Genomic DNA, 13,858 nt, shown 5'->3' with positions numbered 1-13,858 from the left:
GCCTCCCAAAGTGCTGGGATTACAGGCGTGAGCCACTGTGCCAGGCCAAGTCTTGTTTTAAAAGTAAGATTTTAACATCCAAATTCCCAAAATAAGACATTTTTGAAGATTTGTTAAATACTGATGGCTCAACATCTTGATATTATTACTGTTAAATTTTGGTATCTCCTGTTATTCTGCTAGTGAAATATATATAGATCTGGTGGACTATTCCTTTTTTTTTTTTTTTGAGACAAGGGTCAAACTCTGGTGCCCATGATGGAATGCAGTGGCGCTATCATAGTTAATTGTAAACTGGAACTCTTGGCCTCGAGCCTCCCAAAGTGCTGGGGCTACAGGTTTGAGCCACTGTGCCGGGCAAATGGCTATTACTATAGACACAGTTGATCCTTAAATAACATGGTTTGAACTGCCTGGGTCCACTTATAAGCCGACTTAAAATACAGTATTCGAGAGGCCCGCGTTTAGAGAGTACCCTCTCTAAGAGTTCTGCAGGACCGAGTGCGGGATTTGAGAATGCGCGGATTTTTGTTTTGTTTTTAGATGAAGTTTTACTCTCGCCCAGGCTGGAGTGCAGTGGCGCAATCTCAGCTCACTGCAACTTCCGCCTCCCACGTTCAGGCGATTCTCCTGCCTCAGCCTCCGGTGTAGCTGGGATTACAGGCGCCCGCCACTACACCCAGGTAATTTTTTGTATTTTTTATTTTTTGAGACAGAGTTTCGTTCTTATTGCCCAGGCCGGAGTGCAATGGTGTGATCTCGGCTCACTGCAACCTCTGCCTTTCGGGTTCAAGCCATTCTCCTGCCTCAGCCTCCCGAATAACGGGATTGCAGGCGCCCGCCAAATTTTTTTTATTTTTTATTTTTAGTAGAGACGGTGTTTCGCCATATTGGCTAGGCTGGTCGCGAACTCCCGACCTCAGGTGATCCGCCCGCCTAGGCCTCCCAAAGTGCTGGGCTTACAGGCTTGAGCCACAGCGCCCGGAAGAATGCGTGGATTTTGGTATAAGCAGGTGGTTCCGGAACCAATCCTCTGCCGACGGATGTGTTTAAAAAACTGTAATTGTTCAAAATTTAGTATTTGTGGTCTACTTTTTCATATATGCACTTTAAAATTTATTATTTCTTTTAAAAGGTATTAATTTAAAAATGTATGCTTCGTATTCACACACATGTCCAACGCAACGTATTTAACCAGTCATCTCCAGAAACGTTGTTCCACTTTACAAGCTCACAAAATCGGCCGCAGTGCTTTTTTCTTCCAATGCATAGAGCATTTATAATTTAAAACAAGCAACCAAAAGGCTTAAGAGCTCAGCACGCAAACTTTTATCTGTTGGAAACCTACTACCTTAGCGTGATGGACGCTGGCGCCGGCTACCCAAGACCAGGCTCCGCGACCAGGAAGTTGCCAGGAGCTCCGCTATGTGCGGCGCGAGCGCCGACGTCGCCAACGTGGCGCACAGTGCTGACGCATACGCAAGTGCGTTAGACTGGTCCTCCGCCGGCGACGGCACTGCGTCACTGGCTTGAAGGCGCTTTGCTCTTGGAACTGGCGACCGTTGCGGGGTTGAGTGTTTGACTCCCGCGCCTCGGAAGCCAGCTTGGCGGCGCGATGAGGCGCAGCAAGGCCGACGTGGAGCGGTACATCGCCTCGGTCCAGGGCTCTGCCCCGTCGCCTCGAGAGGTGAGTGGGTCTCGAAGAAACCTACTGTCTCGACCTGGCCCGGCTGCGGCCTCCCGCGGCTCGGGCGTCATGGCTCCTGACAAGCACTGCTCCGTGGCGCGCTCTCTTGAGGCGCTGGCCGGCCAGCGCGGCCCTGTGGGCGGCGTGGCGCTGGCGAGTGCAGAGGAGTCCTGGCTGGGCCGCGGCGGGCCGGCGCTTCCTCTTTCTTCCGGCCTGTTCCGGACGGTCCTCGCTCGTGGGCCCACCCTGGCCCTGGCTTTCTGGCCGGTCGCGCACCGCTGGGACCGGCGCGGCCTAGTTCTCTGGGGCTTGGGCACCAAAGTCTCGGATGCTGTATCCGGCGGGGTTCTTTCCATCTCCCGGACATTTACTTTACATGCTGCGGCGGAGGTCGTACCTCCTTGGCCTGGTGGAACCCAGTGAGGACTGACGCAGCTCCGGGGTGAGCTTTGGCGACTCTGACGGGTGACATCTCAACGCAGACATTTGCCACGGCTCGACAGCGCAAATGATACGGGAAGTCCCCTTGCTTTAAGGCTGAGGTGTTTGTCGCTGTCCCTTTATAAGGGTCTAGCTCCACTCTTCATACTCACCCCTGTCCCCCGAACCCAGAACACTTCGGTAGCTGCTTTTGTGTTTTGTTTAAAAAAAAAAAAAAAATTCTAGATTTCTTGCAAATTTATGCCTTAGAATTTTTAACTTTTTCCACAGATGTTCTTAGGGTATTTTTCCTTTTTAAAGGTAAATAATATGATATCTTTTGGATTCAGTAAGACTTTAGTATTTGGATGTAAAGAGTGATGGAAGAAGCTATTTAAAGGTGAATGTGCACAGAATCTTGAGTCAGTTTGCTTTGGCTTGATGAATAACCACAGCGCTGTCTTTTGTAAGTTGGATATTTGGTACAGGTTACACTATTCATCCATAGATGGAGTTGTAACTGATAGAATTTGATAGGGTGATCCATTTTAAACATTTAGGGTTGTGTGTGCTGGACACATAGTATTAAAATGTTAGCTGCAAGTCACTATTTTTATTGTTGATGTCGAAAGGATTTAGCGGGGCGTGGTGGCTCACATCTGTAATCCCACCACTTTGGGAGGCCGAGGCAGGCAGATCACCTAAGGTTAGGAGTTCGAGACCAGCCTGGCTGACATGGTGAAACCCCGTCTCTACTAAAAATACAAAATTAGCCGGGTGTAGTGATACACGCTTGTAATCCCAGTTAGGAGGCTGAGGCAGGAGAATCTCTTGAACCCAGGAGGCGGGGGTTGCAGTAGCTGAGATCTGGCCTTTGCACTCTGGCCTGGGCGCAAGAGCGAAACTCCATCTCAAAAAGTAAATAAATAAAAGGATATTTATTCAAAGTCTCTACTGTGCAAGGGCCTAGGAGAATAAAGATCTGTAAGGAAGTTTTTTTTAAAAAAGAACGGCTTGCGGGCGGGCCCGGTGGCGTATGCTTGTAATCCCAGCACTTTGGGAGGCCTACCGGCGGATTGCCTGAGGTCAGGAGTTTGGGACCAGCCTGGCTAACATGGTGGTCCCAACTCTGTCTCGACTAAAAATAAAATTAGTCAGGCGTGGTGCACGCCTGTAGTCCGATCTACTCAGGAGGCTGAGGCAGGAGAATCGAGGCGGAGGGAGACTCCGTTAAACAAACGTAATGGAAAGCCCTGGGTGATCCTGATTATTATAGTAGCACAGTTGTGTCTTTTATAATAACTAAGCATAGATTACCTTATTTTGCACTTCAGCAACCCTGTGGAAATTGAGACCTGTAGAGATTAAAGATACTTGAACCCTGTGGATATTGAGAACTGTGGAGATTAAAGATACTTGTTCAGGGTCAAATAGGTAGCGCAGCAGAATTTTGGCATTGGGTCCTGGGAACACTGAAGTAAGTTACAGTCTATTCCTCCAGAGAAGAGGACTATCTATTCCTACTTGTACATTGTAATTTCAAACTGCTAGCATAGTCATAAATGTGGACATAGTGATAGAGTCTAAAACAGACCTTATTGAGGGTACCTGTAACTCCTGAAATTACACTTTAATTTTTACGTTATTTTTTTTTTTTTGAGATGGGATCGATCTCTTGTCATTTGCTGGATGCAGTGGTGCTATCTCGGCTTACTGCAATGTCCGCCTCCCGAACTCAAGCCATCCTTCTACCTCAGTCTCCTGAGTAGTTGGTACCACAAGTGCACCCATGACACCTGCTATTTATTTATTTTTTGCATTTTTGGTAGAAACTGGGTTTCACCATGTTGCCCAGGCTGTTCTTGAACTCCAGGGCTCACATGATTCCCCTGCTTCCACCTCCCAAAGTGTTGGGATTACAGGCGTGAGCCACTGCACAGGGCATTAATAATAATAATAATTATTATTATTTTGAGACAAGGTCTTTTTTTGTCTCCCAGGCTGGAGTGCTGTGGCGGGATCATGACTCACTGCAGGATTGACCTCCTGGGCTCTGTCCATCCTCCCACATTAGCCTCCCAGGTAGCTGAGACTACAGGCATGTCAGCTACAGGCATGTGCAACCATGCCTGGCTAACTTTTTTCTTTTTTTTTTGAGATGGAGTCTCGCTCTGTTGGCCAGGCTGGAGTGCAGTGGTGTGATCTTCGCTCGCTGCAACCTCCGCTTCCTGATTTCAAGCAGTTCTCCAGCCTCTGCTTCCCGAGTAGCTGGGATTACAGGTGCACACCACCATGCCCAACTGATTTTTGTTATTTTTAGTAGAGATGGGGTTTCACCGTGTTGGTCAGGCTGGTCTTGAATTCCTGATCTTGTGATCTGCCTGCCTTGGCCTCACAAAATGCTGGGATTACAGGTGTGAGACACTTTGCCCACTCTGATTTTTTTTAATGCAAGCTTAAAAAATAAAAAAGCAAGCTTAGAACCTTTCCGAGATTCTTAGTGGGGACGTTGACTTCCAAAAGATTAAAAACCACTGGTTTAAACAGAAGTTAGAGTGTTCTTTCAACTACATTAACTTTTCCATTAAAGTGGAGTGGTGACAGAATTTTGGGAATTAGTTACTATGACCAGCTCTCTCTTACACTTAAAGAGTATTTTTTTTCCCAAACAAATTGAAATGGATTTTAGTGGAATATGGATTAGCTAGTGAGTAACTTTTCAACATGTGAAGCTATTCCATAAAGTTAGGTTCGAGTGAAATGATGAAACAGGGTGCTTTGGATAGAAGGTAAAGAATGGAGTGGGAAGAGGCAGTGGCTGGGAAGACTATAAAGAGGTTAGTATTCTCCCCCAGTTTGGCAGAGGCTGGCTATCTGTGAACTGACTATGCTTTCTAGGATGTCTTCGTTCTGAAGTGTTGATGTGTCTGTATATCATATCTTTCTGGTCTTCCATTGTCCTTTCATTTCATCTCCTCTTTGTTTTGCCATTTTTCTACTCCCTCACATATGCTTTTGCCCTTGTTAAAAATACTTTTTGCCTGTAATCTGAGCACTTTGGGAGGCTGAGGTGGGTAGATCACCTGAGGTCCGGAGTTCGAGACCAGCCTGATCAATATGGTGAAATCCCGTCTCTACTAAAAATACAAAAATTAGCCAGGCGTAGTGACATGCACCTGCAGTCCCAGCTACTCGGGAGGCTGAGACAGGAGGATTGCTTGAACCCTGGAGGTGGAGGTTGCAGTGAGTGGAAATGTGCCACAGCACTTGAACTTCAGCCTGTGTGACAGAGTGAGACTTGTCTGGGGAAAAAAAACTTCTTTCTCTAGTTTTTCTTTTTCCAGATGGTTTCTGTTTAGTTTTTCCAGGTTCTGTCAGGTTAGCTTCTCATTCTGCAACTGATTCCTACTCCCCAGAGGCTATTTATTTATTTATTTATTTTTTGGGCTTAGTGATCGTCCTACCTCTGTTTCCTGAATACTTGGGTCTACAGGCAGGCACCTTTGACAGCTCTTAGCTTTTTTTTCTGCCCTTGATATCTATACTTCATGCTTCTGAGTCACACACATACATATTTTTGTTATTTTTAATTCCCTGTCTACCATTTTAGACAGTTTCTACTGGCTTTTTACTGTGCTCCTCCAAAACTGTCCTTAGACACTTTGGTTCGCCCCTTATTCTTTCAGTACTGTTATTGCAGTTTTTGTTAAAATGAATATTTAACATTTATGTAAATACCATAAGGTAAATATTTTTGTATTTGAATTGCCCTTATTGTGCAGTTTTGTTTTTCCTGGACTGAATAATTGCTTTAGTTTTTGGTTTGCTTATGTTGTGTTACTGCTTGTTTACTTAAACTCACCAATTTAAACCCTCAAATGTGGTCAAACTGGTCACATAATGCCATCAATTTCAGCTTAAAACATTCATCCATCCATTCATTCATTCATTCATTCATTCATTCATTCATTTATGTATGTATATTTTGAGACGGAGTCTCACTCTGTTGCCCAGGCTGGAGTGCAGCGGCACAGTCTTGGCTCACTGCAACCTCTGCCTCCTGGGTTCAGGTGATTCTCTTGCCTCACCCTCCCGAGTAGCTGGAATTACAGGTGTCTGCCACCATGCCTGGCTAATTTTTTGTATTTTTAGTAGAAATGGGGTTTCAATATGTTGGCCAGGCTGGTTTTGGAAAATAATGGTATGCCTGCAAAAAACATCTTTACTTAGTTTGGTTGATAGATTGGTTATCAAATTCTGAGTTTGAAATAATTTTTTTCTCAATTTTGAGAGCACTGTTCCATTTTCTAGAAGTTCTGTTGTTAGAAGTCTGATGACATTCTTGTTCTTGGTAACTAAAGATTTTCTGGAAGTGTCCTTTCAATTGGAAAACTCATTTCTTTCAGTTCTATAACATTTCTTGTATTATTTCTTTGACCCTTTCTTTTTTTTTTTTTTCCTGATATTTACCTGAAAGTTGGAGTTTCTCATTTGGTTCTCTAATTTTTCTCTTTCTTTTCCTCTTCTTTTGTTTGTTCGGTTTTTTTGAGAGATTTTTTTACCTTTATGTTCTAGGGGAAGGGGACTGGGGAACTCATGGTTTAATATCTAGACTTTTCCTTATTATCCTGTGTAATCACTGCCTTCACCCTTGTTGGGACTCCACAGATTTGGAGCTGATCAGATGGATTTGTTGAGAATAGCAGCTTTTTTGGAGGATTTTAGTGGGAGGGGGATTCAGTTGACTGTGCAAGATAGAGGTAATGTGGCGTCTCTTAGGGTCTAACTGTTTCTGTTTTCAGCCCCACATCAGTTCTTGATATTTAGCAGCTTAAGAGATTTCAGGTATTTGGTTATTAGGACATCTGCTGTCATTGAAAGAAGTACTGCTTGAATCAAGTATTGTCCTGTTTACGTAACATGGGCTCTGCTTCTTCTTAGCTGTAGATCTTTAAACAAGGCATTTACCTGCTTGAACTTCCTTTCCCTTGTAAAATTAGCAGGTAAGAGGCAAAATATCATATAGAAGAATAATTTATATAGTTGTTTAATTATCTTAAGGTTGTCTAATAAGATAGTTGGAAGCAAAGAAGGTAATGGAGTTATTTTTCTATTTGGTTTTGCTGTTGTACCTTTTAAGAATCTGTTTCTTTATTTTAAAAAGGAGGAACTGACTGGGTGCGGTGGCTCACGCCTGTAATCCCAGCACTTTGGGAGTCCGAAGCAGGTGGATCACGAGGTCAAGAGATCGAGACCATCCTGGTCAACATGGTGAAACCCCGTCTCTACTAAAAATACAAAAAATTAGCTGGGCATGGTGGCACGTGCCTGTAATCCCAGCTACTCAGGAGGCTGAGGCAGGAGAATTGCCTGAACCCAGGAGGCGGAGGTTGCGGTGAGCCGAGATTGCGCCATTGCACTCCAGCCTGGGTAACAAGAGCGAAACTCCACCTCAAAAAAAAAAAAATAAAAAGTTAGTTTAAAAAAAAAAAACTTCATTGGCCAGGTGTGGTGGCTCACGCCTGTAATTCCAGCACTTTGGGAGGCCAAGGCGGGCAGATCACGAGGTCAGGGGATTAAGACCATCCTGGCCAACATGGTGAAACCCTGTCTCTACTAAAATACAAAAAACTAGCCGGGTCTGGTGGTGCTTGCCTATAGTCCCAGCTGCCCCAGAGGCTGAGGCAGGGGAATCCTTTGAACCCGGGAGGCAGAGGTTACCGTGAGCCCAGATTGCACCACTGCACTCCAGCCTGGTGACAGAGCAAGACTCTATCTGGGGAAAAACAAAAAAAAAAACAACAAAAAAAAACCAACAAAAACAACTTCATTGAGATACAATTTGCGTACCATACAACTAATCCATTTAAAGTGTACAATTAATTGATTTTTGTGTATTACATTAATTTTATATTGTGGAAGAATAATATATAACGGTTTGCCATTTTAACCGTTTTTAATTGTACAATTTGGTGACTTTAACTACATTTATAGTGTTGTTCAGACATCACCACTGTCTGTATTCAAAATTTTTTCCTCACTCTAAACAGAGATTCTGTAGCTATTTAGCAATAACTCTATAGGCCCTCCTTTCTGCAGTCCCTGGAAACCTCTGCCTACTTTGTCTCTCTGGACTGCCTTTCTGGATATTTCATATTAATAGGATTACATAGTATTTGTTCATTTGTCTTGTTCATTTCACTTGTGTTTTCAGGGCTCGTATGTTTTGTAGCATATGCCAGAATTTCATTCCTTTTTATAGCCCAATAATAGGCTATTGTATATATATTCTACATTTCATTTACCTCTTCCTGTGTCATTGGATACCTGGGTTGTTTCCTTCTTTTGACTTGCATGTAATGAAGTCAACACTGGTGAACAGTATTGAGTGCCTGCTCTGTTTTCTTGATTATGTACCTAGGAGTAGAATTGGCGGATTGTATAGAAGAAACACTGTAGCTTTTTGAGGAACCCCTAAACTGTCTTCTATAGTGGCTGCACTATTTTACATTATGTAAATGTATGAAGAGTTCCAGTTTCTCCACATCTTTGTCAACACTTAGTTTCTATTCTTTTTGATTGTAACCACTGTAATACCTGTGAAATGATACCTCATTGTGGTTTTGATTTGCATATTTAAAGACTCATGATGTTGAGAATATTCTCGTGGTTATTGGCCATTTGTGTATGTCCTTACAGAAATGTTTATTCAAGTCCTTTTTTTAAATTTTAAAATCAGACAGGGTCTTGCCCTGTTGCTCAGGGTAGGGTGCAGCCTTGACTTCCTGGGTTCAAGCGACTCTCTCACCTTAGCCTCCTGCGTAGTATAGGCGCACACCACCACACCTGGTTAATTTTTTTTTTTTTTTTTTGGTTGAGGCTGGGTTTTGCCAGGTTGCCCAGGCTGGTCTCCCACAGCCTCCCGAAGTGCTGGGGTTACAGGCATGAGCCACCATGCCTGGCCTATTCAAGTCCTTTGATTTGGGCTTTTATTTTACTTTATTTTAAATTAAAAATTTTTTTCTTAGTGTATTCTACTACCTTTATGACTTGGGTTTTTAAATTGGGTTGTCTTTTTTGTTAAATTGTAAAAGTTCTTAATATATTCTGGATATTAAGCCCTTGTCACATATGTGGTTTCTGAATATTTTCTTCCATTCTGTAGGTTTTGCAGAATAATTTTAATTAAGTTAATTTTATCTATTTTTTGTTTGTTTGTTTCTTCTGCTTTTGGTGTCATATCTAAGAATACATTGCTAAATCCCAGGTCATGAAGATTTACTCCTGTTTTTCTTAGAGTTTTATACTTTTTGCTCTTCTATTTAACTTGTTGGTCCATTTTGGGGTCATTTTTGTATATGAAGTGTGGTAGGGTTCAACCTTATTCTTTTGCATGTGGAAATTCCATTGTATCTTCACCATTTTTGTAAAGGCTGTTTTTTCTTATTGAATGGACTTGGCACCCTTGTCAGAATCAACTGGCCATAGATTATGGATTTATTTCTGAACTCTCAATTCTGTTTTATTGGTCTGTATGTGTGTATCCTAGGCCAGTATGACACTATTTTGATTGTTGTAGCTTTGTGGTAAGTTTTGAAATCGAGAAGTGTGAGTTCCTCCAACTTTGTTCTTTTTTTAAGAATGTTTGGCTTTTGGGCATCTTGCAATCTAATATGAATTTGAGGATTGGCTTTTCCATTTCTGCAAAAGTGGCCAATAGAATTTTGATAGCATTGAATTTTGATTGCATTGAATCTGTAGCTCACTTTGGAGAATATTGACGTCTTGATAATATTAGGTTTTTCTGTTTATGAACACAGATGTCTTTCCATTTATTTAGGTCTTTTAACTTCTTTGAGCAGTTTTGTTTTTGTTAGATAGGGTTTGGTTCTGCCACCCAGGCTTGAGTGGAGTAGTACTGTCAATGCTCACGGCAGTCCTGACCTCCCAGAATCAAGCCATCCTCCCGCCTCAGTCTCCCAAGTAGCTGGGACTACAGGCACGTGCTGCCATCCCTGGATATTTATTTTGCATTTTTAGTAGACACAGGGTTTTTCCATGTTGCCTAGGGTGGTCTCAAAACTCCTGGGCTCAAGTGATCCACCTGTTGAGGTCTCCCAAACTGCTGGAATTATAGGTGTTAGCCTGGCCTTGAGCAACATTTTGTAATTTAAACATACAAGTCTTTCACCTCCTTGTTTACATTTATTATCAGGCATTTTTTTTCTTTTAGATATGATTTTAAATGGAATTGCTTTCTTAATTTCCTTTTCTAATTGTTACGTTACTTCTTATCCACAGTATTACCTTATGTGGTTTTACTTACCTGCAGTAACCCATGGTCCAAAAGTATTGAATGGAAGATTATAGAAATAAACATTTCATAAGTTTTAAATTGCAAACAGTTCTGAATAACATGATAAAATCTCACAGCCTCCTGCTCTGTCCTACCTAGGATATGAATCATCCCTTTGTCCAGCATATTCATGCTGTATGTGCTCCCCACCTGCTAATTACATACTAGCCATCTCAGTTATCAGATAACTGTTGCAGTATTGCAGAGCTTGTGTTCAAGTAACCCATACTTATTTAAAGTGGCACCAAAGAGCAAGAGTAGTGATGCTGGCAATTCACATATGCCAGAGAGAAGCCATAAAGTGCTTCCTTTAAGTGAAAAGGTGAGTTTTTGACTTAGGAAAGGAAAAAGATCATATATTGGGGCTGCTGAGATCTGTGGTAAGAACAAATCTTCTGTTCATGAAATTGTGAAGAAGGAAAAAGAAATTTGTGCTAGTTTGGTTGTGACTCAAACTGCAACAGCTATGGTCACAGTGTGTGATAAATGCTTAGTTAAGATGGACAAGACATTAAATTTGTGGGTGGAGGACACAAACAGGAAGCATGTTTCGATTGATGGCAACCTGGTTTGGTACTGTTCATCGTTTTGGACATTCACTAGGGACTTCGAATTTCAAAAATAAGATGGTTTAGTAGCTGTATACTCTTTATCACATGGATGGAACATAATTTGGTTGTATCAGCATTTTGGTGTTTTTTTTTTTTTTTTTTTTTTGAGAGGGAGTCACTCTGTCGTCCAGACTGGAGTACAGTGATGCGATTTTGGTCTGCTGCAACCTAAGCCTCCTGGGTTCAAAGAGATTCTTGTGCCTCAACCTCCTGAGCAGTGGGGATTACAGGCGTGTGCCACTATGTCCAGCTAATTTTCATATTTTTAATATGAATGGGGTTTCTGCATGTTGGCCAGGCTGGTCTCTAACTCTTGGCCTCAAGTGATCTGCCTGCCTCAGCCTCCCAAAAAGTGCTAGGATTATAGGTGTGAGCCACACCACCCGTCCTGGTGTGTATAAGCATTTTGGACTTTGAAATTTATGTAAACGAGACAGGCTGTGGACTTTATTACTTGAAGAATTCAATATTTATTTCTGCTTTTTGATTCCTTGACTGTAAAATACTAATCTGATTTTTAGAGAGAACAGTACATGGACCAGGGAATCCTCAGTGCCTTAATAGGTTTTGAGTACTTACTCTTTCCCATAGAGGCTTACACATGGTACGAGAAGAGATTTCTGGAATATCTTTCCTTCCCAAAAAAAGATGGTTTCTTTTGTTTGCTAAGTGAGAGAGTGGTACCACATGGTTTCTAAGGTTTCCAAGGCTGATGAAAATTCTTAACTTCTGTTGTCTACTTGTCCTGCTATTCTTGAATTTATTTTTTGTATGTATGTATTCACTTATTATTTAGAAACAGGGTCTCTCTCTGTCACCCAGACTGGAGTGCAGTGTCATGATCATAATCCACTGCACTATCAACCTCTGGGGCTTAAGTGATTCTCCTGCCTTGGCCTCCTGAGTAGTTAGGATCACACAGACATGCTCCACCATGCTTGGCTATTTTTTCCCCCTGGAAACAGGATCTTTTGTTGCACAGGCTAGTGTCAAATTCTTGGCCTCAAAGCGAGCCTCCCACCTTGGTCTTGAAAAGTGCTAGAATTAAAGGTGTGAACCACTGTGCCCAGCCTATTTTTTTGGGGGATGGAGTCTCCTGTACAGGTTGGAGTGCAGTGGTGCGATCTCGGCTCACTGCAACCTCTACTTCTGGGTTCACGTGATTCTCGTGCCTCAGCCTTCCAAGTAGCTGGGATTACAGGCACCTGCCATCATGCCCAGCTAATTTTTGTATTTTTGTAGAGATGGGGTTTTACCATGTTGACCAGGCTGGTCTTGAACTCCTGATCTCAGGTGATTCATCTACCTCAGCCTCCCAAAGTGTTGGGATTATAGGCGTGAGCCACCGCGCCCAGCCCTATTCTTTGTTTCATTATAGGAAATTCTAAAACATGGAATCATGTATTCAGTGTATACATCCATTTTTCAGTCTTTAAAAGAAAACCATTGGACAAAATGACATTTAACATAAACTTCATAAGGACAAATTTTTGCTACTTTTGAAAAAATGTTGGAGAATATTTCTATATGAAAAGTAAAATAACTTTTACTTTTTTTTTAGAAGTCAATGAAAGGATTCTATTTTGCAAAGCTGTATTATGAAGCTAAAGAATATGATCTTGCTAAAAAGTAAGTACAAGCTTCTTTTTTTTTAGAAGTCAATGAAAGGATTCTATTTTGCAAAGCTGTATTATGAAGCTAAAGAATATGATCTTGCTAAAAAGTAAGTACAAGCTTTAAACATGTATTTGTTTTTTAAAATCAGTGTGTTTCCTCCATTTTCTTCTTTGAAATAGGTAAAAATATGTTCTTTAGTAGTTCTTCCTAAGTGTATTCTGGAATAAGGGATTTATCACGTGGTCTGATGCTAAGGACCAGCCTAGATTCCATTGAGATTGAATGTGTAATTAGTGTTTTCTGCATGCTGCTGTTTGTTTATACCAAGGGCAAGAAACTGGCTTAAAACATTTTTTTCTAAAAATTGTCTTGTATTAGAATAAAAAAGGACCATGCCTATGTCTTAATTTATTTTTGGTTAGGTATCTGATACCTTAATCAGATGGAAAATATCAATGCAAAAATAATTAAACTGTAATTGCAAGGCAGAATAGCTTGTATAAAAGATCTTTAATTGATGTAGTATGTGACGCTCCAAGGCTCTATCCTGGGGATTAAGAAGCTTGGTGATTCTGATTTCCTGACTTGGAGTGGATTAAAGCAGAAAATTAAGAGGGAGGCAGGCTTTTTGTTTTGAGGTAGTATCTGTCTCTCTTGCCCAGGCTGGAGTGCAGCGGCTGGCTCCATCTTGTCTCACTGCAACCTCTGTCTTCTGGGCTCAAGAGTTCCTCCCACCTCAGCCCCTCCAAGTAGCTGGGAATACAGATGTGCACCATCATGCCTGGCTAATTTGTGTATTTTTTGGTCGAGACAGGGTTCACTGTGTTGCCCAGGCTAGTCTTGAACTCCTCAGCTCTAGCAGTCTGCCTGCCTCAGCCACTTACAGTGTTGGGACTGTAGGTGTGAGTTATTGCTCTTAGCCGGGAGGCAGGCTTTTAAAGGCATCCAAAGGAAGATGGAAATGCTGATAAGAAAGGAAAATGGTGGTACATAAATTGTGTAACTAGCAGCATTGTGACTGTTAATCCTTATACCTTGTTATAGTGAGACTTTGCTCCCTTAGTTTAGGTCTGGCCTAATTTCTCTGATGGTAATCCTGTCAAGTATTAATAAGTAAATATCCTCTAGGATATCCTAGAGGCAACTTCTATTTCTCAAATTAGGTAA

At 41.9% G+C, this 13,858-nt stretch overlaps 1 protein-coding gene across 27 annotated transcripts in view; it reads left to right on the top strand.

The window, feature by feature from the left end:
• The first annotated feature begins 1,526 nt into the window (after positions 1 to 1,526).
• Positions 1,527 to 13,858, top strand: part of RANBP2 (RAN binding protein 2) — a 61,495-nt gene continuing 49,163 nt past the window's right edge. For 16 of the 27 annotated variants that reach the window (XM_054244699.2, XM_054244697.2, XM_078348903.1 and 13 more), the window contains exons 1-2: positions 1,527 to 1,687; positions 12,636 to 12,703. In XM_054244699.2, the coding sequence (XP_054100674.1) occupies positions 1,616 to 1,687; positions 12,636 to 12,703 (140 nt within the window). In that variant the 5' untranslated portion in view covers positions 1,527 to 1,615. Of the gene's footprint in view, positions 1,688 to 12,635; positions 12,798 to 13,858 lie in introns of all 27 variants that reach the window. The other 11 variants (XM_078348901.1, XM_054244698.2, XM_054244694.2 and 8 more) reach the window with 4 other exon arrangements.

The sequence above is a fragment of the Callithrix jacchus genome, chromosome 14 (assembly GCF_049354715.1).
Source record: "Callithrix jacchus isolate 240 chromosome 14, calJac240_pri, whole genome shotgun sequence".
Classification (NCBI taxonomy): Eukaryota; Metazoa; Chordata; class Mammalia; order Primates; family Cebidae; genus Callithrix; species Callithrix jacchus.
Note: the sequence above shows the minus strand (reverse complement) of the source record. Positions and strands in the feature narration are given on the sequence as shown.